The sequence below is a fragment of the Ammodytes marinus genome, assembly GCF_949987685.1.
Source record: "Ammodytes marinus genome assembly, contig: scaffold_86, whole genome shotgun sequence".
Lineage (NCBI taxonomy): Eukaryota > Metazoa > Chordata > Actinopteri > Uranoscopiformes > Ammodytidae > Ammodytes > Ammodytes marinus.
In genome coordinates this window covers 135,823-163,616 of record NW_027648032.1, presented here as the reverse complement: position 1 = coordinate 163,616, position 27,794 = coordinate 135,823, and the positions used below count along the sequence as shown (strand labels likewise).

General features: G+C 40.5%; 2 protein-coding genes across 2 annotated transcripts; both read left to right on the top strand.

Moving 5' to 3' along the window:
- Nucleotides 1–1,252: 1,252 nt before the first annotated feature.
- Nucleotides 1,253–27,574, top strand: LOC307271165 (microfibril-associated glycoprotein 4-like; the record flags this gene model as incomplete). The annotated part of the gene is made up of 6 exons (XM_080055036.1): nucleotides 1,253–1,258; nucleotides 2,774–3,031; nucleotides 25,478–25,516; nucleotides 26,082–26,178; nucleotides 26,308–26,475; nucleotides 26,803–27,574. The coding sequence occupies 6 exons, from the start codon at nucleotides 1,253–1,255 to the stop codon at nucleotides 27,060–27,062; spliced, it is 828 nt and encodes a 275-aa protein (XP_079911162.1). The 3' UTR covers nucleotides 27,063–27,574.
- LOC307271167 (microfibril-associated glycoprotein 4-like) lies at nucleotides 4,653–13,002 on the top strand (the record flags this gene model as incomplete). Its single annotated transcript, XM_080055037.1, has 4 exons — nucleotides 4,653–4,664; nucleotides 6,955–7,051; nucleotides 7,440–7,607; nucleotides 12,746–13,002. The coding sequence occupies 4 exons, from the start codon at nucleotides 4,653–4,655 to the stop codon at nucleotides 13,000–13,002; spliced, it is 534 nt and encodes a 177-aa protein (XP_079911163.1).
- Nucleotides 27,575–27,794: the final 220 nt, after the last annotated feature.

Sequence of the window (27,794 nt, the reverse complement as noted above, 5' to 3'; positions counted from 1 at the left end):
GATTCTTGAAGATGTAGGAAGCTTTCTAAGCCTGTATTGGTTGAAATTACACAGTATGATGTGATGCCCTTCCTGGTCAGTTGTTTAAACCTCAAGTCCAGCTGTGCAGGTTTAAAATCATCATCTTGTTCAACCCATCTCAGCACTCGTGCTTTTCTCTCCAATTTTAGATTCTTACATTCTTTAAACCAGATATTGAGAGGAACCATTGTAAATGAACTTATTTTTTCTAAATAAATGGTCTTAGACTTTGTATCACCTAGCAGGGATTGAAGTGGGATATCAAGTTGGTTTATTTCTAGTTCTTTCCATTTCGCTTCATAATCATTGATACACCAGTAAACTAAATATTGTAATTGTGCTGCCTTATAATAGTCTTCTAGACATGGTAGAGACATGCCTCCCTTTTCTTTGGATAACTGTAGTGTTTTAAAACGTACTCTCGGTTTCTTACTCTGCCATACGAACCTAGAAATCATCCGATTCCATTCAGTAAATTGTTTAGGCGGTATCTGTACTGGTAGGGATTGGAAGAGAAACAACAGTCGTGGCATAATGATCATCTTTATAGTCTCTATTCGATTATGCATACTGAGTGTTAGAGGGGCCCATCTATCCAAATCTATTTTTATTTCTTTCATGATAGGGTGATAATTTGCATTGTATATATCAATTAAGTTGCTCGGTATATTTACACCAAGATATTTCATAACATTAGTTTTCCATTTAAAATTATACATTTTACATACATTTTCTTGTGGGAACCAGTTATAAGAAAGGGTTTGGGTCTTATTTACGTTTAATTTATAGCCTGAATAAAAACCATATTGTTCAAGGCTGGACATGAGTTTGGGCAGGCTTAAATCGGGGTCGGATAGGGTCAACAAGACATCGTCCGCGTAAAGGCATATCTTGTGTTCTCTTCCTTTAATTGAAATTCTAGTTATCTCAGTATCTTCCCTTATTATTTGGGCGAGTGGCTCTATAAATAATGCGAATAGGGTGGGGCTTAAGGGACAGCCTTGCCGGCATCCTCTTTCCAGAGTGACTACACCTGAGAGGTTACCGTTTATCTTAATCCTCGCTGTCGGTAGGTGGTATATAGATTTGAGACATCCCACTACTTTATCATTAAAACCAAAACTGAAAACTAAATTTTGAATTCATTTTTAGGATATAAAAACAGCTCATCAGCGATCCAGACGGACTGACATCAGGATTTTAAACCAGTCACTTCAGCAGATCTCTGACAATGAAGGTAAAGTTTACATGTTTCTGTGTTTTATCTCTGTATGCTAACGGGTTCTTTTAAATGCTCATGATGCCCATCAGTCGACGTGAAGTCACAGAATTAAATTAGATGAAAATAAAGGTAAATTAGGTAACAAATATACTAGTGCTGTCAATAGATTAAAACATTTTACTAATTAATCTCACAATTTCCTGTAATTAATCTAGGTTAATTGATCAATAAATTAATCGCGATTAATCACATTTTTCTACTTAAAACAGAAGCTTGTTGCAGATATTTACTTGAGTAAAATCATGGAATTAATGTAGAATTAGGACTGGGCGATATGGGCTAAAATATTCTTTAGTGCTATCCATTGGAACAATTTGAAACTTGCACGTGGCAAAGATTTTGTGCATTTTATTGGTTGTTCCACATCCTTCACCACTCCCATACAATGGATCCAGCACTATTTTATTTGGAAACAAATGTGTCTTTTTCCATCTTCTGTTAAACTGTAATCTGGGAACACTAATAATGACTCATTACAACAACTAATTAATTGATTTCAACCAGTAACCCCCTGAAGATATCAGCCTCCTGCCCAGTGGCGATTCCAGGGGGGGGGGGGATCCTGAAAATCTAATCCCCCCTCCCCAGATCTGATATATATTTTATTCAGGTTTTTCTTCCTGATTAGGAAGCCTAGTTCAGAGATGATATGTAATTATTTTTTTCTTTCTTGCCATTTTTTCTGAACTGGTTGTTGGCCATGTTCACACAAACACTGATCATAAATGATGACAGCTGATCCACTGATATAGGACCAGTTTGCAATTTCCAACCACTACAGTAATGGTAGGACTGTGGCCACTAGAACTGGTCTCAGGTCAGCAAAGGTCTTGAAAACGGCATAAGTGTGCGTGCCCCGCCAGATTTTTTCAATTAAAAAAAAATATATATATTTTTTTTTTGCGTGCATATAGGCTAATTTCAATTATTATATACTATTATTATTATATTTCATAAATAAAGCTTTATTATTTTAGCAAGATATTTGGTCAGTTGCCCTCATAACATTATCAAATCTAGTGGTCATCCGTCCCTCAGTCCAGTTATTAAGCATCTGGCTGCTAGCAAGTTATGTTGTTTTGCTAAATTTACTATTCATCTGAACTGAAACAAATGTTGACTTTTTCCTTTATTCTCTTCACCAGAATGCACCAGACCCTAGCATAGTAGGTTTTATTTTATAAAAAATACAGGAACATTTACTTTACATAGACTTTAAGTTAATTGTTCACAATAAACGGTGTGCACCTCCCTTGGTGCTGTCATGGACCTATTATAAGAGGCTGCCCATAATAAATATGCTGCCGTGGTTGTGTGATGTCAGACCAAAAGAAGTAGGAAGGAAAGGAAGTACACAAAACTGCGTTAACGGAGTTTTTTTTAAAAGTGTTACATAATTTAAATTAATCTCCTAAATTAACGCATTCATTTTGACAGCCCTAAAATATACATTTCTTCTGTTCGCACCAGTCCCTGAAAACCAACAAACCACCATCTACAGGCCGTAATGTTAACAGAGTAGAGAAGCTTCAAATCTTTCTCCATCTCAACATCTCAACTTCTGCTCTGTTCCAGCTGGTGTTAGTCCTCCTCCTCATGGCTCCAGTGTTGATCAGCTGCTACAGGCGCAGCCTGCCGGTCGACTGCAGTGACATCCACAGCAGAGACAATAGCAGCCCCAGTGGAGTGTACACCATCTATCCCATTGGATCCACATCTGCTGTACAGGTAAACTTCATCCTCTAGTGCACACACATTCACCTTTAGTTTCTAAAGATGTTGTTATTGTAGCAACAAAACAATTTAAAGTAACGCTTACAGCATGTTTGAATGCACTGACTTTTTTTTGTTGAGATACATTTTGGGCATTATAGATAGTGCCGAGAGACAGAGATGAAATGGGGTAGTGAGGGGAATGACATGCAGAGAACGACCCGGGCTGGATTCTAACCCGGGTCTGCTGTGAAGAGAACTGAGACTCTATGGGGGCAGGGGGGGGTCTAACCACTACACCATGAGCGCCCACCTTGAATTTACTGTTTTGTGATGAATGTGTTTGTTTGTGTTTGTTTGCAGGTGTACTGTGACATGGAGTCAGTTGGAGGGAGCTGGACGGTGAGTTTGTATGATCAATGCAAATTAAAGGGACACTTAAAAGCAAACTCCTAAAAAAAATCAAAGTAACTACTTACACATAATCCCACTGTCCCTAAACTGTATTTGGTTTTGATTTGATTTATTTTGCTCCGTTGGGATGTTTCTGTGCGTCAACCAATTGAGCAGGTGGAGGCGTGTTTTACCCTCAACCGATAACAGCACGGGGCTCAAGTCACGGTGCGAAGCTACTTTACTCCCCCCGCACTAGTTTAAAGACCCCCCTATTCCAATGGGAATGGTTTCACCCAGCATTTAGAATTGGGTCAATTGACTCTGCAGTAAACACAGGTTTTGCTCACTTGGGCTCAGGTTTTTGTATGACTCTGTACCCCAAGTGTGCCTTTATTATTCATCTCCTTTTCAAGATTTTTTGTTTCATTCCAATAAACGGAACTGAAATTGTACAGCATGAAAACATGAGCTGACCGATATCTTGTGTGTTTAGCTGGTTAACCCCTCACTCTAGGGGTATTTCAGGTAGCAGGGTTTACAAACTCTAAGTTTAATCCTGCGCTCTGAGTTGGTCAACTCAGAGATGAGCAACTCTGGGTTTTCGGTTTCAGAACAGTGGATCAGTGTTGGGTCAATATACTCTGAAATTGTTCTCTCTGGGTTGAGCGCGTGCGTAATAGCCATCGTCAATGGATCGCTGATAACATGATTCACCATGGAAACAGGAGAAACAAATGAACAAATGCTTGATCCTCCCACTTCTCCACTTCTTAAAAAAAAAAAAAAAACCTCTCTGCTCCTCCCACCAGAGTAAGAAATATTAACGAATGAGTTTATGGTATGGAGAAGAATTAACAGGGATATTATCTCATAACTCTGATCTAATCACCTCGGCCATTCAGAAAAAAACGGGGCAAATTGTTTTTGTCAAGAGAATCATTACGCTTCCGTATGAGAAGCAATAGTCTATTTTAAGAATTAAAGGTGAAGTAAGCGATTTATTTATGTTAATATAAGTGTTAAATCACTCTTTATTCGTACAGTGATCACTTCCATAGTGTGCACGTTTCAAAAAGCCGATCTCTCAGTCACCCGCTCTGCATGTAATTGGCAAATAAACTTTTCGGGGATCCCGAAACTGATATCAGATCAGAAGAGAGAACGCTACAAACCGGCACCCGTCTCACTGCCGGTGCACGTGCAGAGCGACAGATGGGTGAATGGGTTTATTTCGCCTGCAATGGCGGAGCAAGTACAAATCTTTCCCAATGTCGGTTTTGATGGTTTTTATCATGTTTTATCACTCTAGATGCTAGATAACTCGCTGCTTGAAGACCGCAGTGCATTAATGTGGTGACGTGGGGACGAGGGAGTGGACTGCTAACTGCAGTCAGTGACAGGAAGTTAGCTAAACTGACCATTCCGCTTACTGAACCTTTAAGTTACGCATATAAGCAGCAGCAAAAGTATTAAGCTGGCGCGGCACAGCATTGCTGACGGTGTTTTATATTTGCTGTATTATGTAGGCAAGCTATAATACTGTACAGTAAACAGACTGTTGCTTCTTTTAAATGGGGAGTGAAAGACATTAACGTCAGACAAACTAGGTGACAGTTTCCATTGTAGAGCCTGATTGATTTATTACCAGATTCCTTGTCCTCTAGTGATCACAGTTTAAATTATTATATTATTTCTATGTTCATATAAGGTTATTTAGTGAACAGTAACGATCGCGTGCAGCCGCAGAATTACATTTCAACCTGACCCGAGGGCTGAGAACTAGGCTACTGATCAGATAAATGATCAATCATTTACATCAGGGGTTTTCAAAGTGTGAGAGAGTGAGCCCCCCCTCAGAGAACAAATTTCAGCGGAGCCCCCCCCCCCAATTATTTTTTCTAAATCCCTGTGTTTTGAAAGATCTTTTAATTATTTTACAAATTTAAACATATTTTTGAAACATTCTAAAAAATGTTGTGCATTTTTAAGCACATTTTTTAATACATTTTAACATCTTAATCCAGTGTTTTAATCCTGCTTCCTTTAAGCATGGATAGTAGTGACTGAGTGTGCAGCGGAGAGAGAAAGATAGACGGACAGACTTGCCCAAATTAGTTAAATGTCATTCACACATCCAGTGTTTTTTCGCTAGTGCCTCCAATGTCCTGCTGGAGGAAAATAGTAGCCAGTGGAGAACCAGACCCTCCTAGCGGGGTCCGGGGGTATGCCCCCCCGGGAGATTTTTTTTCACCTTTTTAAAGTGAAATGCATGAATCTGGTAGCCTGGAAATCCTGACCCTGATATCTTGAACGATAGAGGGTCTGGCGACGATCAATAGTAATTTCCAACTCTAGGGGCGGCTCCTACTCGTGCATTTCAAATGCCACTGCACGCAGTTGGATAGCACTACAACCAATCAGAGCGATGCACAAGTGACGTAAGCCCCGTTCGTTTAGCGAACAGCTGTTAAACTGTTCAATTAAACGTTTGCCGTTGTCGGTCGGCAAAACAGAACATTCCACTTACTTGCTAGTGAAAGCTATGAGTCCCGTCTTCCAATTCGTTAAGGGTCGAGGCCAAAGCAGTCTCAAACTCACACAACATATCCGCAGCCATCTTTGATGTTTACTATCACAGCTTCGACGTCGCATGCACGTCACTGTCGTCATCCGGTTACGTCCTCCCAAGAGCACCATATAAAGGGCTCTGGCGCGCCCATATTAGATAGAACCAATTGAAACGTTATACCAGATTTCTGGTAGTCTTGATAAGCTTCAACGGAGCGTCTCCAGACCAACACGCGCAGCAAATTTAATTTGCCAGCGCCTAGTGGCAGGTCTGGGAATGCCAGGCTATGAATCTGGTGCATTTTGAGAGGAAAATTAAGAGGCTAAATATGAGGAATTGTGTGTGAACAAATAAGTTGGAGACAATGGGCCAGATGAATTAGAAGCTATTGAAGAAGGACACATGGATTTTCTATAAAAATATTAATTTAAAATTAAAAAAATTGTGCAGGGTCCTCTGGGTTGGGCTTGGCGGTCTTTTTCTTTAACAAGACCTATTTCTCTGTAATATAATGAATGCATTTAAATGCAGTAAGAGGAACAAAGCAGAAGAACTCTTGTCCAGCTATGCCGTGATCGTAATATAAAAACAAACTAAAAAAAAAATATATATATATTTTTTTTCACATATTCATCCGCGTCCCCCCTGCCATAACCCCGCGCCCCCTTGAAAACCACTGATTTACATCATCAGTACATGATAAAAACATCCCGATGGAGATTTCTATGGATTGATTTTGCTTTAAACTGTACAGGGACGCGTTATGACAGTGACACTCTTTCTTCAGTTGGAGCTGCAGCATAACAAACTCAGGGTAGGTCCAACCACCTCCCGAGCAGGTTAGACCCATGGCGTATGTTGCCGCAGTAACTGACTCTCGGATGCGCTGAAACAGAAAACCCAGAGTTTCCACTAACTCAGAGCGAACAAACTCTGAGTTGCCTCAAAACCTGCTTCTTGAAATACCCCCCAGGTGTTCCAGAAGAGAGTGGACGGCTCAGTGAACTTCTACAGGCCCTGGGACCAATACAGGATGGGCTTTGGGAACGCTGCTGGGGAGTACTGGCTCGGTGAGAAATTTAACCAAACCAACAGTCAAACATTAAACTCTGTTTCTGCTCCAACAAATTCATTATATGAAGTTAGTTTTTATAAGCGATTTGCAAAACAGATTTAGTATTTTAAATCAAGCATTGTTGACTAGCTCACAGGCACAACAAGATATGGTGGCGAAACCAAGATACAGTAGCAAGCATGCCAAGATACTGGTAGGAGCGGTTATTGAGTCACCTGTGTGTATGTGCAAAAGAGAAACAAAACAATGATCCACACATTGAAAAACAGAGTCACCTCTCTACTAGAGAATAACTCGTGTTTAGTCTAAAGGATATTTCTACAGGGAATATCAAAGAATATTTAACAAAATGTAAAAATAAAAAAAATTGTGTGTGTACGCAGGTCTGGAGAACATCCACCATTTGACACGTCATGGAAACCACGAGCTGCTGGTCAACATGGAGGACTTTGAGGGGAACAAAGTGTTCGCTCGTTACTCCTCGTTCGACGTTGGAGCGGAGCGGTATGGATACACTCTGCGTGTGTCTGGATTCACGAATGGAGGGGCAGGTGAGCATCTTAGTGACATAGAACTACAGTAGAAAAGCAGGCGAGCGTCTGTGTGAGGAGGAGGCTGCAGCAGTAGGAAGAATATCTGCAGGATCCATATATTCAACCAGTCATAATATGAACAAGCTAATATCAGATATCTATTGATCTCTACTCTGCAGTCACAGACAGAGCCTTTAAACTACGTCACTAGGTGAAGGTGCCACACTGGTGTCTGAAAAGGATCCTAGTCATTGATACTAGAATTATTTCATCAAACTACCCAAGTGTTTGAATAATGTATTAGAGTCAGGTTTTTTCAAAAGCAGGTGAAGTTTACTTGTTTCAGCATACAAGGGTCAAAACAATCAATGCATCACAAATCTTTCATTGTTAAGCATACATGGATTGAGACAAAGATTGAACAGAAATAGCAGAGGTTATATATGGTCCAAAAAATAGGCGTATACACACTTGTTTGTGTGTCCAGGTCTTGCAAGGGAGATGATACAATTGCACTGATAAGTGCAATAAGTCCTTGAACAGAATGTGCTGTGTGTTTCACATCTTGCTGTGTGACAAGGCAGTTTTACTTCTTAAGAAAAACATGTTTACCACAGTGTTTGTACCACAGAGTTCAATGTGAGGTGAATAGGTGAATAGAATGAGCATTAATATGTTATACAATCACAGAGAAATAGATTTCGTTAACATATCGCCCCTTTTTATAATATTTAATGCTACATTCAGGTAACACTTTCAAAGCAAAAAGGCAAAGCATATGAGTAAATATAGTTCATTCAAGCAGAAATAATATCAAGTACATCAACATTACAGTTGTGAAATTGCAAGTGTGTGTACTGGTGCAACATCGTCTATGTACAGTTTCAGAGAGGACAGTCTTTGTAGAAGCCAGGGAACAGGAACCAGGATCGTCTTGATGGTCAACAAGTCCCTCTGTGGCATTTTGACGCAAAGTGTCCTTCATATCACAGTCACTGGGGATAGTTATGTATCTGATACTACCATAACCCATCCAGATTGTTCCTCAGTGTCCAATTTGTCCTTATTGAAGCATGTCAACGCCGTCTTCTCCTTGCACCTGAAAGCAGAATGAATATAGAGCAGTATCATGTTTTCCAAAACAAATGCTCATTATTCTGCCAGGGTTTTATTCTCTCTCTTGCCGGTCCGTAGGCACATTACTCCATGTACATTGTTTTTAGCACTCATTTTCCACCAAAAACAGTAAACAGTCTTTAACATATCATCCCATCCATTTTGCTTGCTCCTAAGTCACAATGACGCATGACAACATAACGTTTTGGATAGGATTGATTTCATTCTTGAGTTCACATTTTTTTGTCTGTGTCAGGGTAGCATTCAAGCACACACAGGCAGTCAGGCCCTCCCTTTTCTGCATGGGACTGAATTACACACACACATTTTTTCATGTGCTCTCTCCTTCTCTCTTTTCAAACATGCATTTCATCCATCACATAACACATTATGATCACATTTTTCAGCATAAAAATCCCTTTTAACTTGTAATTCAAATCAAAAGCATTGAACAATTCTTTTCAGTGAACATTTTCATAAAAAGAACACAAAAGAACGCTTTTTGTAAGTTTATGCTGGGACTTCAAATGATTGACTACACCTTTAATCTTTAAGGTTGACTATGGGGCTTGGATTGGCGAGATATTCAGCTCTAAACTTTGCAAGGCATTTATCAATGTGGTCAGATATTTGATCATATGTAAGAGGGGCAGTTGCTTTAACTGGCTTTTCACTCTTATTCATCTCTTTTGCCACCACCTTTCTCTGATTAGTTCTTTCTTCTCTGGGGTGGGGGCACTCGCGACGCCAGTGATCTTCCTGGCCGCAATTAAAACACCCAGTTCGCTTTTTTCCCTCTTTGGCCTTTCTGTCTTTCCCACCTTTCCATTGCTTTCTATTACACTCTTTTTCTCTGCCTCTTTCAGCTGTCAGGTGAATGACCTCATTGTTAATTATAACCTCCTCACAGGCTGTAATCAGCTGCCGGAGTTGAGATGTTAGTTCTTCACTTGTCTTAAGGAGGCTTTTAAGCTGGTCTTTGCTTATTTTTATATCAAATGTATCCATTTTACAACTAATTTAATTTTTTAAATGTAAAATCTAATATCAAATTACCCAGTAATCAATTTAAATCTATTCCCTCCAATTGATTAACAAAATTCACCAATTTAAAACTAGAACACTCTATGTGATGTTTCCTAAGCTGCCAGCAGTAGGACTACTAAACACTTAGCAAACATCTTGTGGCAGTATTATTTACTTAGTGACCCACCTTAACACTAATCACAGCTTTTTGTTCTTCCTAAACAGTGAAACTTCATAACCACTAATATGATGTCTAACAGTAGTTTTTTCAACCGCAACCAATTGTTTTCATAAATTAAACTCTCAGTTTTATTCTAACGTCCTAGTGTCATGAAACAAAAGATAACTGCTAGACTTGGTTTTTTCAGACATCAACGTCTGAATAAAAGGGAATGCACTGAATCCCACACTAATGATCATATTACGTACGTGAGACTTTTGTTTTTGACAGTGTAAATTCTCAAACACCAAAAGCAGTCAGTCTCCCACGGATGGACCCAACCAGTCAGAGACAAACCCCCGGGAGCAGAACCCGGCCGGAGTATATCCCCAAGTGTTTGAATAACCAAGATGGGAAACACTACTACTAGGAATTCTCCCACAGATGGACAAAACCAAAATGGAAAACACCACCATCAATAAACTAGTTTATCTATCTAATACATAAAACAAAGGAATTCCTAAACAAAATAAAACAAAACAAAACCAGCTGTATATATTCACCTGATTTCAAGAAAGCCTCGACTCGCTCAGGCTCTGGATTCCGTCACCCCTCCTCCGTCCAAGTCGAGTCTGCTGACAGCCTCTTTTGTAGCTCTGTTTACTGGAGGTCTTTCGTCGAGAGATCTTGGACTCCCCCGTTCACGGTGCAGGCTCGTCTTGTTCAGAGGACTGGAGATGTTGGATCCGGCTCGAAGGACCAAATGATACTAGAATTATTTCATCAAACTACCCAAGTGTTTGAATAATGTATTAGAGTCAGGTTTTTTCAAAAGCAGGTGAAGTTTACTTGTTTCAGCATACAAGGGTCAAAACAATCAATGCATCACAAATCTTTCATTGTTAAGCATACATGGATTGAGACAAATATTGAACAGAAATAGCAGAGGTTATATATGGTCCAAAAAATAGGCGTATACACACTTGTTTGTGTGTCCAGGTCTTGCAAGGGAGATGATACAATTGCACTGATAAGTGCAATAAGTCCTTGAACAGAATGTGCTGTGTGTTTCACATCTTGCTGTGTGACAAGGCAGTTTTACTTCTTAAGAAAAACATGTTTACCACAGTGTTTGTACCACAGAGTTCAATGTGAGGTGAATAGGTGAATAGAATGAGCATTAATATGTTATACAATCACAGAGAAATAGATTTCGTTAACAGTCATAGTTCTAGTAGAAGAGTCTGTAGAGTGGCAGCATTGTAGTCATCACAGAAGTCACAGAAGTATTACTAGTAAGGTCAAAATTAAATACAGCACTTGATGCAGACCTGCAAACTCATGAGGTGAAAAATATGACATATACCCGACCCCTCTTGGTCCTTGTGACCAGTCTTTCCCCCAGGAAATGTCTGAGTCAAGGTGGTCGCTGCCCAGGGTTACAGGAGGTGCAAAGCGAACATTTTGCACAAAGATGCCAATGCGCACTAAAGCAATAAACAGCTGTTTATTTGAATACAAAAATACAACAGACACTGACCTTGCAGTTGCGCAATTTTGTTTGCTATGTGCAGTTACAAATTTTGTGCAAACATCGAGACAGTACAAAATACAATTAAAGAAAACTTCTACTGTTTGGGTTCAATAATATGCAGACACACTGAATACAAATAATGGACCATACTCTTAACATGTGTATGCACATCAAAGTGCAAATACAAATTTTTACAGTTTCTTTTTGGATGGGGTCTACTGTGATGCGATAGCCTATAATTCATTAATGGTTATTATTAGTCTACTTTCTTGATTTATTTTTAAATACAGAGTTTATTGATCGTTTTGGAACATGTATTTCCCAATTTAAAACATAAAAATAAAACAGCTTTGAAAATTCAGAAAATAAATCTTGCAGGCCTACACTAGCATGATGTTTGAAAAATAACTCAATAGTTGAACTAATAAATACAATGTGTTTTCCCCTTAAAATGAATAAATGCATTTCTCCAAAGGTCAAAGACAGTAACAGTGTGGCACTTCTTTAAACTTACTGAAAGGTGCCTGGGCCATCACTCTCATGTATTCATCAGACTTTTCTCTGCGCTGTCTGAGCGGATAGATAGGTTGTGTTGCCACGGTGATGTGGAGTCTTAAACTGTTCTAGCTTTGCAGAGCACTTCTTTCTGTTCAGCTAAATATCTCCATAGAACCGCACTGCATTTATTATCACCACCAGTTCAATGTCGGCTTGCTCCTGCTCGGTTACCCTCCCACGCGCGTGTGGCAGAGCCGCAGAAACACACACGCGCGCGCGCACACACACACACACACACACGCACACGCACACGCTCATAGAGCATGTGTGTGTGTGTGTGTGTCCAACACTTGGAGACAGGTGCACATTTATTTACCGCAAATTGCGGCCTTTCGGAGAGTTATGACCATGCACAAGCACACATCGCGCTTGCTAGTACATTTATTGTTCAGCACTATGAATAAAAAATTCGAACTTTTTTTTTGGTCAGTGGGTAAGTAGTCTAGGCAGGGGCTGGCGTTGTTAAGGCCGTCGCCATAAAGCGGTGGGTGTAACACCGGAAGAATTTCTGCATGATCAGAATATCCAACCAGTCGTAAATTGTGTGAACAAGCTAATATCAGATATCTATTGATCTCTACTCTGCAGTCACAGACAGAGCCTTTAAACTACGTCACTAGGTGAAGGTGCCACACTGGTGTCACAAAAGGATCCTAGTAATAGTTCTAGTAGAACAGTGTGTAGAGTGGCAGCATTGTAGTCATCACAGTGTTACTATTAATGTCAAGATTAAATACGCTGCTTCATGTTGTGTTTCTGTAGGAGACGCCCTGGCTCATCACAACGGAATGAAGTTCTCCACCTTCGACAGAGACCAGGACATCGACTCGTCCAGAAACTGTGCCAAAAAAGTCCTGGGGGCGTTCTGGTACAAGGCATGTCACTATACAAATCCAAACGGGGTCTACCGTTGGGGGGCTGACGGGACTCCCTCTTATGTTGGAGTGGTTTGGTACCAATGGAAGGGTTGGAACTACTCCCTGAAGACCATCATCATGATGATCCGTCCTGTGCAGTAATTCTCCAGGACAAACGTACAGCAGAATATCAGCTCATCTCTTGTGATTTTCCCTTTCTCTTGTTAAACATGTAATCTCACTCTGGGCCTTATTTTACTGAAACTAACTCAGGCACAATCCACCAGCACTGGAATAACAACTCATATTTGTAACATCTCAAATATTAATATACATAACCAATGCATCTGGATTTCTGTTAGTTAAGAACGGAAATTGGAGAAATGACTAAACCGATGCAAAGACAGTGCTGCTTGATATGTGCCAGCAGGAAAGTAGGGCCCATAATCTCTCAATAGAAACAGACATATAGAGTCTGACAGTGTGTAAAGTCTTCTGTCAAACAGCTGTTGGTGTAGAGAAATGATTCTCTGCTGGTTAAGATGTTACCTTCAGTCTGCTGGCTGCAGCTAAACACACACTCAGCTTTAAAGTTTAACTAACTAGTTTCAACCCTAATGTGAATCATTCTCTGCTGTACGTCACAATAAAGTAGAAGCTGAGCAGCAAACTGATGTTATCTGATGTCTTCACTGTGTCTGTCTGTCTGTCTGTCTGTCTGTCTGTCTGTCTGGATTCTCTGGCTGTGTTTGAAAAGCCAAACTAATGTCCTACTCATACTCACAATGCATTGCACGTTTTCAAATGACATGGAAGTTTTTTTTATAATTCTTTATTGCTTCTGTATATTTCAGTGTAAACGGTCCGAAGAACCTCACAGTCACAATGGATGGTTAAGTAGACAGTATGTAGTATATAAATGTTGAGTATGTAGGAGGGAGGACGTTAGTAGGGCTTTTAGTATGTAGTATACATGTTGAGTATGTAGGAGGGAGGACGTTAGTAGGGCTTTTAGTATGTAGTATAAACATGTTGAGTATGTAGGAGGGAGAACGTTAGTAGGGCTTTTAGTATGTAGTATATACATGTTGAGTATGTAGGAGGGAGGACGTTAGTAGGGCTTTTAGTATGTAGTATATACAGTACATGTTGAGTATGTAGAAGGGAGGACGTTAGTAGGGCTTTTAGTATGTAGTATATACATGTTGAGTATGTAGGAGGGAGGACGTTAGTAGGGCTTTTAGTATGTAGTATATACATGTTGAGTATGTAGAAGGGAGGACATTAGTAGGGCTTTTAAAACACAGCCCCTGTCTCTTTAAATGTTTGGAACTTTCCTTCCAGTTCACAAACTACAACTTCACCTTCTTCAGGAGCGAACAAACATATTAATTATGTATTATAATGACAATAAATCATTTGAAATATGTTGGTGGTATTGTTGAAATAAATAACACTTAAAAATTAACATCAATAACAAATTCTTCACACAAAAAAGAAAAAAAGGCGGTTCTCTACATCAGTGGTTCTCAACCTTTTTTGAGCAAACGCCCCCCTAACCTTACCGAGATACTCTAGCGCGCCCCCCCCCCCCCCCCCCCCCCAAAAAAAAAAAAAACACAAACACACACACACACACACACGCACTGTGATTGACGTTCCGGGCGAACAGAGAGTTGATGGTGGGCCGTCTTGAATGTTGATCCCTCAGAGACTTAAAGTAGGATGGATCTTTAGCTGATTTTTCGGGATGTTTTTTCACTAAATGTTCCTGTAGTCGCGAGGGTTTCATGGCCTCATTAGAGAACACCTGATCGCAGAGCAGGCACATTGGTAAAGTGGTGTTCATCGGTGACGGGATAAATCCATAACTAATGTAATTGGCATTGTACTACCGGCACTTTTTCTTGCTATCCGCCATGTTTGTTTATGTTATGTTATTAAAGTTGAATATGTTACAATGAATTGTGTACGTTTTCATTGGTTGTTGAACTGTTATCCCGCGAACTAGCGCTCATGACGTAGCTGTGCTTTGCTGCTGTCATAGGGCTGCTGTACAGGGCTTCAGTGAGCCTCTCGCGGTGCACAGCGTTTAGTATATCGTCCCTCTCCAACATATGAGGGTTGTGTCTTTAACATGGTTCTGCTTGTGTGTTAGTTAACTCCATGCTTTGGCTGATTACTCTGTGTTTTCTCCACCTCAGAGACAATAGTTAGTTTAAGTTTGAATCTCGCTGCGCTAGCATTAGCATTAACAATATCAGTAAACGTCATTATACTACTAGTCTGTGATTGGCTGATTCCTCTGCCGCTAAGGCTTTGATTGGCTGGTTGTTCTGACTCAAAGACCTCTGATTGGCTGTCTGCAGAGCCTTCTCTTTTCTAAGGCTGTGACAGTCAGCAGACCGCAGAACATTGGAGAGAATAGTTAAAAAGAGGTCGAGGGGTTAGAAACAAGAAAAGTTAAAATAGGCTGTTTATTTCAGGTAACCTATTTTTGCAGTCAAAAGATTTATAAGATTTTTAAGAAAGTTTAAAATATAGGGGAAGGTGGGGTGATTTGTGCATTTTGGAAGTTGCAAAACCCATTGTTTCTAGAAAACCGTGGAAGAAATTGGAAATGTGACCACATATTTAAGAAGAGCCATCCATTTGACTCATCCTGTAAAGAAGGGAGACACAAGGAATAAGATATAAGCACATTTAAGCTCAAAAAACTGTGTTTTGCCTTTCAAAGTAAAATTTCCATGATCAAGGTTTTTTGATTATTGTGTCTGAACAATTATAGACACGTTTGAAAACATTTGACACATGTTTTAGTGCTTTGGTATGCTACACTTTGAGTCTATATAATTAGCACAATGTCAACCCTAAATTGCTGCATCATGCCTATTATCCAAAATTCTGGGGATGGGGTGATTTGTGCGCAAGGGCCTGGGTGAGTTATAAGTAAGTAAGTAAGTAAAATGTATTTATAAAAGCACATTTATGACAGTTTGCACTGTCCAAAGTGCTGTACATAGTGCATTCAGTAGGTAAACAATGAAGGTAAAATAACAATAACCAAAATAAAAGACGTAAAGCCCATACATCCACATAAACACAGATAGTAGTGCAGAGGTAAGTAAGTAGTGCAGAGGTTAATGGGGAGGAAACACCAGGGTGTACATATGGGTTTTGAGCCTTGATTTAAAGGCAGAAATGTAGGGGGAATCACATTTGTCAGGTGGCAGTTGGTTCCACAAGCACGGAGCAACTAGTGCAAAGTACATTTCTGAGAGTTGTGCCAGTGGCATGGCTGTATACGCTGGTCACCAAAAGAAAGTGATTGTCTACAGTAGCTCAGAAGAGAGTGACATCTCAATTCCACTTAACGACACCACTGATGAGAGTTCAGATGGCCAGAAAGATGATGATGGTGACTTTGTCATTGTGACACAATGACGCACAAATCACCCCACGTAGTGGGGTGATTTGTGCGACAAGACAACTTTTTTTCCGAAAGCTATATTTCTTAAACAGTTTATTCCAGATCCAAAGTTTTTATTGCCAGGGATGCACAACATCCTGAAATATATGTACATATTTGAGTTGGAGACATAACTGTCAAGGCCTCACTTTAAAATCACTTTGAGTAAAAAGTTGCACAAATCACCCCACCTTCCCCTATTTATATAAAAAAAAAAAAAAAAAATTATTAAAAAAAAAAAATTATAAAAAAAAAAAAAAAAGGCTCTCATGTCCCAGCCTGGTCCCAGCGCCCCCCTAGGTTGTACGAACGCCCCCCAGGGGGCGGTACCGCCCCCGTTGAGAAACCCTGCTCTACATGAATAACCAAACCAACCTACCCTTCAAAACTATAAAGTTGGCCTATGTTTGGTTGCAACAATCATTTGAAATATGTTGGTGGTATTGTTGAAATAAATAACACTTAAAAATTAACATCAATAACAAATTCTTCACACAAAAAGAAAAAAAGGCGGTTCTCTACATGAATAACCAAACCAACCTACCCTTCAAAACTATAAAGTTGGCCTATGTTTGGTTGCAACATTTAGGCTTAGTTCATTCTGCTCTCACTGCAAAATTACTGAAAACATTACTGAAATCATTACAAAAAAGTTCTTAATATTTGAACACAAATCTGTTCCTTCAGTTATTTCCAACTTCTTTGTGCCTTGTATCTTTCTTTGCATTAAGAACTTTTTAGGTCTATTTTAATTTTTAATTTTTAGAAACCATACAGAAAGCAGGACCTTGGTGGTTAAGGCAATAATTAAAACAGGATGATGCTCGCTGGTCAGCTTCATTGTGGTAGGACCCGGCTGGTTGGTCAGTTGGCCAGGTTTGTGAAAAACTGGTCAGACCTGGCTGGCCGTGTCAACCTGAAGACTTATGTCAAAGCCTTTAGAAGTTATAGTCCCCAAAGGGAAAACCTGTTTGTAGACTCAGGACAATGACAGAGTAACTAGCCTGTCCTGTTTATAAGAATGTAGAAGAACTACAAAAGGTACCCAACCTGTTTTTTCATGGGGTCCAAATACTTTTCACAACCACACCCAGACACAAGTAGCAGGTACATGTGGAACGACTCAGGAAATATAATCCAGACAAAACTGTTTAATATCAAAACCCAATCTTGTCACAATTTGGCACACAAAGGGTTTATAGGATGGATTATGTTTGAAACAGTTACACTCCGCTGTGCTCAATCTGAAACATTTTGAATACTTCTGCTTTTCTACTGCTTTTTAAATGGCCGCGGCTCTGTGTAAACACCCAACTCTGAATAGATATTGACATAAATATCTAAAAATAAAGGTTATCTAGGTAGGTTATTGGCTTCCAAAGACCATGGGCCCCCCAAGTGGCCTGGCCCTAGAAAGCTTTCCCACTTACTACCCCTTATGGGCGGCCCTGCCTGCAGGGCGTTAGTCAGACTGTCACGCTCTCACTCCTCAGGTATGAGCAAATCTCTGAATGTCGTGAAATCCAAATGTCAGGGGGAAGAAGTACGCAACAGATGTTATGAGATCAATCTATTCTGGGTAAGAAAAACTAAAATGTCCTAGTGTCACAACACATTTCCAGTTTGACCCGTTCAGTTGAAACTCAACCAATAACACAAACTCGTTGTACTAGTGTGGGGGAAAAAAAAGATTCCACACCTGTGCCACTGTGTGCTGTGCGATTGGTCGGACTGGTGTGACATCACAGTCCTATAGATATAAGCAGTGAACTCATGAGACAACGCCACAGGAGGCGGTCTGCGGGTGCTCTGACGGAGAGGACGAGTCGCGGAGCGAGAGTGACGTGTCCTTAGGAAATCTTACCGGTGTTGTATGGTGAAACCTTTGCAAAGTGACCAAAGAAGTACAAGTGTCATAGATCATCCTGGTATAAAGGGATGTTGGAAAGGCGTAGGTGGGATACGTGAAGAACTTAAAAGGATGAAGAAAACCAGTGAATTGAAGAAAGTGGCGGTGGATAGGCATATCACATATGTTGTGAATGGACCGGAGTGGGGAGATACGGATATAGGAGAGTCTGATAGCGATAACATGGAGACAGCCCAAGTTAACGTAATTAAGAAGGTTAAAAGAGGAGAGGATTCTGCTGGGACTAGCTCAAAAAAAGTGAAGAGTGCTGGAGGCCAGGAGAGAGAAATGGAGGAGAGACCCCGGGGAGGGAGGCCTATGCCGGTGGAGTTTAAAGTTATATTGAGGTTTAGAGAGGAAGGAGGAGTTGCCTCAATGAGTCCAGTAAAACTCACAACCATATTAAAAAACCAGATTGGAGACATACATATTGCAAAAGTTTTAAGGGATGGAAACTTAATGATAATATGTAAAACTGAGGAACAATTATTACGAGCTGGTAGGGTGAAAGAGATAGGTAAGGTTAAAGTAGTGGATTCAAGCCGTGTTGAAGGAGGGAGTAAGTGGAGTAAAGGAGTGATTTGGGGGGTGCCAGTGGGAGTCTCTATGGAAGAAATCAAGTCAAATCTTAGAGGAGGAACTTTGAAAGCGGCCCGTCGAATCCTGATTACTCGAGACGGGGAGAGGAAAGACAGTGAGGGTGTCGTGCTAGATTTTGAAGAAGAAACTCTACCAAAGAATGTAACTTTAGGTTATGTGAGCTACAATATTAGAGAGTACGTCCCAAAGCCAATGAGGTGCTACAAATGTCAAAAATTTGGCCACATAGCCACAGCATGTAAAGGGAGGAGGAGGTGTGCTAATTGTGGGGGGGATCATGAATATGACCAGTGTAAACAGGAGCAGCCAAAATTTTGTAGCTGTGGGGGAAATCATAGTGTAGCATTTGGTGGATGTGAAGCTATGAAGAGAGAGATGGAGATACAACAAATTAGAGTTAAAAATAAAATCACATACGCAGAAGCAGTGAAGGTGGTGAGGCAGAGAGAAGGAATGGCTGAGAGAAGCAGTACAGAACACCAGGAGAGAAGCAGGGAAGGTAATCAGGATAGGGCTGCAAATGAAACAGGGCAAGGAAAGGAGGGGAGGGTGGTTGTTGACTTAAAAAAGCTAGTTACGTTCATAGCAGGGGTAGTCAATGCTACAATGGAGGTAAAATCCAAGACAGAGAGGATACAAATCATTGTCAAAGCAGCAGTTCAGCACCTAGATATTACTGGGTTAACATGGGAGGAGGTGAGGAATGATCTCAGCGGGCAAGCAAGTCAGGAACAAGCAGGGTGTGGATAGGAATAGTAAATGGTCTTCTTGCTGCAATGGAATGCTCGAAGTTTGCTGGCTAATGGACAAGAATTTAAAAAGTATCTGGAGGAGTTACCAAGTAAACCAGATGTAATTTGTGTACAGGAAACGTGGTTAAGGCCGCAATTAGATTTCAGAATAGTGGGATATGCATCGGTTAGGTGTGATAGGAGGAATGGAGTAGGGGGAGGGTGTGCCACATTTATTAGAGAAGGGGTTTCATTTAGAGAGGTAGGGGTGGGAAATGAGCAAGAATATGTAGCTGTAGAAATATGGACAGGTGAGGGGGAGGTTGGTATAATTAATTATTATAATCCTTGTAAAGCTTTGGAGGTGGGTAGGTTAAGTCAAATAGCAGGTATGGATGGCAATAGGGTGATGGTGTGTGGGGATTTTAATGCACATAGTACGTTATGGGGAGGAATAAGAACAGATGGTAATGGGGAGATAATTGAAGAATTGCTAGAGGGAAAGAATTTGATTTGTTTAAATGATGGTAGAGGGACTAGATTAGATGTGCACACAGGTAACGCTTCAGTATTAGATTTAACTATTGTGTCTAGGAGTTTAGCAGGAATATGTGAATGGGATGTGGTAGAGGATACTACAATAGGTAGTGATCATTTTCCGATATTATGTAAAGTATTATTGCAAAGAGGTAAGAATCAAGGTGAAGTATTGGGTAAATGGGTATTTAATAGTGCTAAGTGGGATATGTTCAAATATATATGTGAAAAAGAAAGTAACAAAATAGATTTAAGCAAAGGTATCGAAGAGATAGATAGGAACCTCAGGTTAACAATATTAAAAGCTGCTGGCCAGGCCATTTCTAAAAGTAAAGGAAGAATGAAGAAAAAGGCGGTTCCCTGGTGGACAGAGGAGTGCAGTAAAGTGGTAAAGGAAAGGAATAAAGCTCTCAGGTTGCTAAAAAGAACTCATAATTTTCATAATTTACTTAATTACAAGCAAATGCAGGCAAGGGTAAGGAAATGTATACGCAATGCAAAGAGGCAGAGCTGGCGTACCTTTTGTAATAAAATTGGTAGAACTACACCAGTGGGAGATGTGTGGAACATGATTAAAAGTATGAGAGGAATTAGAAGGGGGTGGCAATATCCAGTACTGAAAGTGGGGGAAAATATAGCAGTAGATGATGGGGGAAAGGCGGAGATGATAGCAAAGGCACTTATTAAGATCCATAGCTCTGAAAATTTAACGGAGAAGGGTAAGAGAGAAAGAACAAAGACCACTGTAGATCACCCTGGAGCGCTTGAAAGGAGAACTGATTTTAATACTACTATGGATGCTCCTTTTACATTGGAGGAAATGAAGAGGGCTATAGGAAAAACAGGACAAACTTCCCCTGGGAAGGATGAAATTTGTTACATTATGTTAAAACAGTTAGGGGTCTTAGCATACGGGAAGTTGTTAGGCTTCTATAATAAAATTTGGGAAGAGGGAAAGTTACCAGAGAGCTGGAAAGAAGCAGTGATAATTCCAATCAGGAAGCCAGGAAAGGATGCATCAAATCCAAGTAACTACAGACCAATAGCATTGACATCGAATATTGGCAAAATAATGGAAAGAATGGTTACAGAGAGGCTGTCATTTTATGTAGAAAGCAGAGGGGTTATTTCACCGTATCAGAGTGGTTTCAGGAGGGGTAGAGGAACAATGGATCCTGTAGTGTGTTTAGAGACTGACATTAGGAAAGCGCAAATTAATAAGGAGTCTGTGATGGCAGTTTTCTTTGATGTAGAGAAGGCGTATGATATGGTTTGGAAGGAGGGGTTGATGATTAAATTAAATAACATAGGAATAGGGGGTAGAACATATAATTGGATTAAGGGTTTTTTATTTGATAGAAGTATACAGGTTAGAATTGGATCAGTCTTATCAAGGGAGTATAAAATAGAGAATGGTACTCCGCAGGGTAGTATAATTAGTCCAATACTCTTCTTGATAATGATAAATGATGTTTTTTCTCTAGTTCAGGATGATATTGAACGGTCGTTGTTTGCTGATGACGGGGCATTGTGGAAAAGGGGAAGAAATACTAATCACATTATAGGGAAAATACAAGAGGCAGTTAATATGGTTGAAAAGTGGTCATATTCATGGGGGTTCAAATTTTCAGTGGAAAAAACAAGAACAGTAATGTTCACCAGGAAAAGAGGGGTTAATAAACAGATCAAAATGTATGGACAGGTTATAGAACAGGTGAAGGTCTTTAAGTTTTTAGGTATGTGGTTTGATGCTAAATTAACATGGAATGATCATATTGATAAGATAAGTACTAAATGTAAAAAGATTTTGAATGTAATGAGGTGCTTAACAGGGGCAGAATGGGGGGCAAGCAGGTCTGCTATTAGAAATATTTATATAGCTTTGATTAGATCTGTTTTAGAATATGGGTGTATAGCGTATGGGTCAGCAGCAAAAACCTCATTAAAGAAATTGGAGGTGATTCAAACTCAGGCCTTAAGGCTGTGCTGTGGTGCATATAGAACAACCCCTGTGTCTGCTCTCCAGGTAGAGATGGGGGAGATGCCGCTGCACATTAGAAGGAAGCAGCTGAGAGCTAACTACTGGACAAACCTTCAAGGGCATAGTGAGGACAGACACCCAACTAAAAAGGTACTGCAGCCATGCTGGGAGAGGGACAGGGCTAAGCAACTGTGTTTTGCATGGACCAGTGAGAAAGTGGCTATGGATTTTGGGGTACATCAGAAATCATTCAGTCCTTCAGTAGCAATTTCAAGAACACCACCTTGGTTATTCCCATCTGTCACAATTGATTTAAGTTTGTTGGAGAAAATCCATACCTTTTCTGGAAATATAGGTGAGTTAGTGGAGAATAGGATCCAAATGCAGTATCAAGCATATGCACCAGTATACACAGACGGTTCAAAAGATCCAGATACAGGGAGTACAGGGTTTGCATTCACTATTCCATCAGTACAAATTTCGGTCAATAGGAGAACATCACATCATTTATCAGTTTACACAGTGGAGTTGTTGGGTATTCTGATAGCACTACAAAGGATAGAGCAGGAAAACGTAGGGAAGTTTCTAATATGTTCAGATTCAAGTTCTGCGTTGGTATCGTTGCAAGCATGTCATTCCAACAGCAGACAAGATATTGTGCATGAAATATATGAAACATTGATTAGAGTTAAAAGAAGGGGGGTAATAATAGCATTTCTGTGGATTCCAGCTCACAGAGGGATTAAAGGGAATGAAATAGCGGATTCGTTGGCAAAACAGTCATTGAAGCAGGGTAACATAATGGGCATTTCATTTAGCAAATCAGAAATAAGGGATATAATTAAGAGAAACGTTATAAAAGAATGGCAACGTGAATGGGATACAGAAGTGACAGGAAGGCATCTTTATTCAATTCAGGATAAGGTGAACATAAGGAAAATTACTAAAAGGAGTGCTAAAGAGGAGAAAATTTTAACAAGATTGAGGGTAGGGCATACTGGGTTAAACAAGACACTGCATCTAATTAATAAACACCCTACAGGTAGGTGTGGAAGCTGCTTAGACCAAGAGGAGTCAGTCAGGCACGTCATTATGGATTGCAGGGAATACACACAAGTACGGGAAACATTAAAAGGGGAACTAAGGGAAATGGGAATTGGGGAGTTTAGTTTAAAAAGTTTATTTGAAGAGGGGGTAGGGAAATTATTTAAATATTTGAGGGTGACAGGATTGATGGGGAGAATTTAGTTAGAGGGGTAGTTAACTCCGGTTCACACTCCAACATAGTAGGTGGCGGTAATGCGACCTGAAGCTGGTTGCCGTCCGCCAGAAAAAAACCCAAAAAGAAGAAGAAGAAGACAACGCCACAGAGTCTCAGTCTGACCTGCAGGTGACTTCAGACAGGTAAGCCTTCAACTATACACTCTAAGTTTTATCATTTTGAACAAATATGTATTGTATACTGCAAACCAGTTACAAGCTTTGAAAAATACAATTTACTCTCGCTACGAGTTGTCGACAACCTGATCATTTCTTCAGACAAGATTTTTGGTGGAAATTAAACTTTGTCTTAAAGGCGGTAGTCAGTGTTTCTCTCTTTGCAGCCGGTGCAGCAGGACAGACTTATTATTTGGTGTAGTGAATGTTTACTGCTGCAGGAGTGCAGGGCTGCAGACATGATGTGCAGGTACCGAGTGGAGTTAAAGCAGTGCGCTTCGTTGTTGTTTATTTTAAGATCCTTTTATTGGTTTATAAAGCTCTTAATGGTCTTAGTCCTAGTTATTTATCAGATTTGCTTTTATCATATGAACCCTCTCGTACCCTCAGGTCTTCTGGTCTTTTAATTATCCCAAAAGTTTCTACCAAAACTCACGGTGAGGCATCCTTTTCTCACTACGCTCCACGTGTGTGGAACACTCTGCCTGATGACCTGAGGGCTGCAGAAAGGGTTGATAGCTGTTATGTATTGGCTTGTTTTAGGTGTTTTTCTTTGTGTTCTGTGTCTCTTTAAGTTGCCACTGATTGAGTGAGCAGGTGTGCTGCCTCACTCAATCAGTGGTTGCTCACCTGGGGTAATTAGTGCCCAGTATATAAGCAGCATGTGAAGCTTCAGTCTGGGCCCCTGCTCTGCTCACTGCTGAACGGTGGTTCTTTTGAAGTTAAGTTTATGCTTTTGTTTAAGAAATTACCTGTTTTTCCTGCAAAAAAAAAATTACGCTCTGTATTTTTTTTTTAACTTGACATTTTTTTGACATAACTGATTATCAGTTCCGATGTAGTTTTGTGTTTTCTTTGGTTTGTCTGATGTTGTATTTTGGGATTATATAGTGAAGAAGCAGAACTGTCCAGTTTCAGATATTTCATGAATTAAAAACTAAATTTTGAATTCCTTTTTAGGATATAAAAACAGCCCATCAGCGATCCAGACAGACCGACATCAGGATTTTAAACCAGTAACTTCAGCAGATCTTTGACGATGAAGGTAAAATTGTAGCTTCAAAAGTTTCTGTGTTAGCTCTGTATGCTAACGGGTCTACTTATGTTATGTTATGTTAATAAATCATAATTAATTTAAAAATACAAATTTACATTATTGGGACAAAGTGGGTGATAAACAACAATTAGACGCAGTATGCCAGTTTCAAAAGATGTGTTTTGGAATTGGAAAGGGCGTCAGAAGTACGGTTGTCCGGTGAGAGGGCGTTCCAAAGGTGGTTGACGTCACAGATTTAGATTAAATTAACGGTAAATGGGGGCGCTCCTGTGGCGTAGTGGATAGAGCGCGTACCATATTGGCTCCGGCCTTCGTTGCAGTGGTCGCGGGTTCGAATCCGACCCGTGGACCTTTACTGCAGGTCATCCCCCCTCTCTCTCTGTCTCCCCATTTCAACTCTGTACTTTCTAATAAAGCATGAAAACGCCAAAAAATCATGCAAAAAAAAATTAACGGTAAAGTAGGGGGACAATTAAACATATTCTGTTCGCACCAGTCCCTAAACCAATAAAACCACCAGGCCTAAATGTAAACACAGTAGAGAAACTTCAAATCTTTCTCCATCTCAACTTCTGCTCTGTTCCAGCTGGTGTTAGTCCTCCTCCTCATGGCTCCAGTGTTGATCAGCTGCACTGCGCTGCCGGTCGACTGCAGTGACATCCACGGCCAAAACAATAGGAGCCCCAGTGGAGTGTACACCATCTATCCCATTAGATTTTCATCTGCTGTACAGGTAAACTTCATCCTCTAGTGGACAACCGCTCACCTTTAGTTTCTAAAGATGTTGTAATTGTAGCATCAACACTATTTAAAGTAACGCTTACAGCATCATGTTTGAATGTACTGTTTTTTTAAGATAAAACCATGAGCACCCCACTTGAATTTACTGTTTTGTGATGAATGTGTTTGTTTGCAGGTGTACTGTGACATGGAGTCAGTTGGAGGGAGGTGGACGGTGAGTTTGTCTGATGCAAATTAAAGGGACACTTGACAGCACATTCAAGATTCAACACATTTTTAAAACATTTGTTGCGTCTCCCATTTCCAATAGAAAATAATCTATAATATGAAGAAAATAATTGGAGAGTAGAATTGACAAGAATTAGACTTGAAAATCAGTGTTTAGTCGATATATTTTTCACATGGTTTATTTGGGCAAAAAGTGAGAATGGTATCGCAATTACCATATGCGATATTATTCTTTATATAGCCCGCTTACCAATATTTGAACTGGATTTTTTCCGCTTTGGCCGGTAAAATGAATCATTACCGGTCACATGACCGGCACACATTTTTTTTTCTAGCGGGAACACAATCTGCTTTTCTCTGGTTTCTTTTGCTCCGTCGGGATGTTTCTGGACATCAACCATTTGTGCAGGTGGAGGTGTGTTGAACCCTCAACCAATTACAGCACGGGGCCGACTCTGAACTGATAAATTGATGCCAAGTATGCCTTCAATATTCAGCTTCTTTTCATGTATTTTTGTCATTCTATTAAAGTGAGTGACTCTATCCCCCAGGTGTTCCAGAGGAGAATGGACGGCTCAGTGAACTTCTACAGACCCTGGGATCAATACAGGAGCGGCTTTGGGAACGCTGCTTGGGAGTACTGGCTCGGTGAGAAACTAGACCCCAGTCCCTAAACATACACACAAAACCCCTTTGCCCATTTTAGTGGACCTTTATGCATGTTTTTTTTAGTTATCTGATGGCAATGTTAAAGAGAATTTTTAAATGTGTGTTCAGGTCTGGAGAACATCCACCATTTGACACGTCATGGAAACCACGAGCTGCTGGTCAACATGGAGGACTTTGAGGGGAAGAAAGTGTTCGCTCGTTACACCTCGTTCAGAGTTGAAGGGGAGCGTAATGGATACACTCTGCGTGTCTCTGGATTCACCAATGGAGGGGCAGGTGAGTGTGTTGACGTTGGGTCTGATCATCTTCTGTAATCTGCTAACTGTGGAGATAAAGTTCCCTCTGAGCCATGGTCCATTATTGTTCTTCCTGTGGACAGTCAGGTAAAAAAATAACCGGTCCAATCAGGGCCCTGCGTTCAGACCTAACATTCGTCCCTTAGTGGAAGGCAGCTTCCGATTGGTTCATGTAGTCGTTGATGTCAACATGGATCGATGAATGAGATATGGCTGGACTCAGGGAGGCTAGATTGAGGATTTGCTAACGTTTTTATTTCATATCATCAGTCTCAGTACAATGTGGTTCTTGTGTGTGTTTCTGTAGGAGACGCCCTGACTCGTCACAATGGAATGAAGTTCTCCACCTTCGACAAAGACCAGGACACTTGGCCTAACAACTGTGCCAGATCATACCAGGGGGCGTTCTGGTACAAGGCATGTCACTATGCAAATCCGAATGGGGCCTACCTTTGGGGGGCTGATGCGACCAAGACTCACTATGCTGTTGGAGTGGTTTGGTACCAATGGAAAGGTTATCACTACTCCCTAAAGACCATCAGCATGATGATTCGTCCTGTGCAGTAATTCTCCAGGACAAACGTACAGCAGAATATCAGCTCATCTCTTGTGATTTTCCCTTTTTATCTTGTTAAACATGTCATCTCACTCTGGGCCTTATTTTACTGAAACTAACTCAGGCACAATCCACCAGCACTGGAATAACAACTCATATTTGTAACATCTCAAATATTAATATACATAACCAATGCATCTGGACTTCTGACCAAGTTTAGAACGGAAATTGGGGAAATGACTAAACCGATGCAAAGACAGTGCTGCTTGATATGTGCCAGCAGGAAAGTAGGGCCCATACTCTCTCAATAGAAACAGACATATAGAGTCTGATAGTGTGTAAAGTCTTCTGTCAAACAGCTGTTGGTGTAGAGAAATGATTCTCTGCTGGTTAAGATGTTACCTTCAGTCTGCTGGCTGCAGCTAAACACACACTCAGCTTTAAAGTCAAACTAACTAGTTTCAACCCTAATGTGAATCATTCTCTGCTGTACGTCACAATAAAGTAGAAGCTGAGCAGCAAACTGATGTTATCTGATGTCTTCACTGTGTCTGTCTATCTGCCTGTCTGTCTGCCTGTCTGTCTGTCTGTCTGTCTGCCTGTCTGTCTGCCTGTCTGTCTGCCTGTCTGTCTGCCTGTCTGTCTGTCTGTCTGTCTGCCTGCCTGTCTGTCTGTCTGTCTGTCTGTCTGTCTGTCTGTCTGTCTGTCTGTCTGTCTGTCTGTCTGTCTGTCTGTAGTGTATA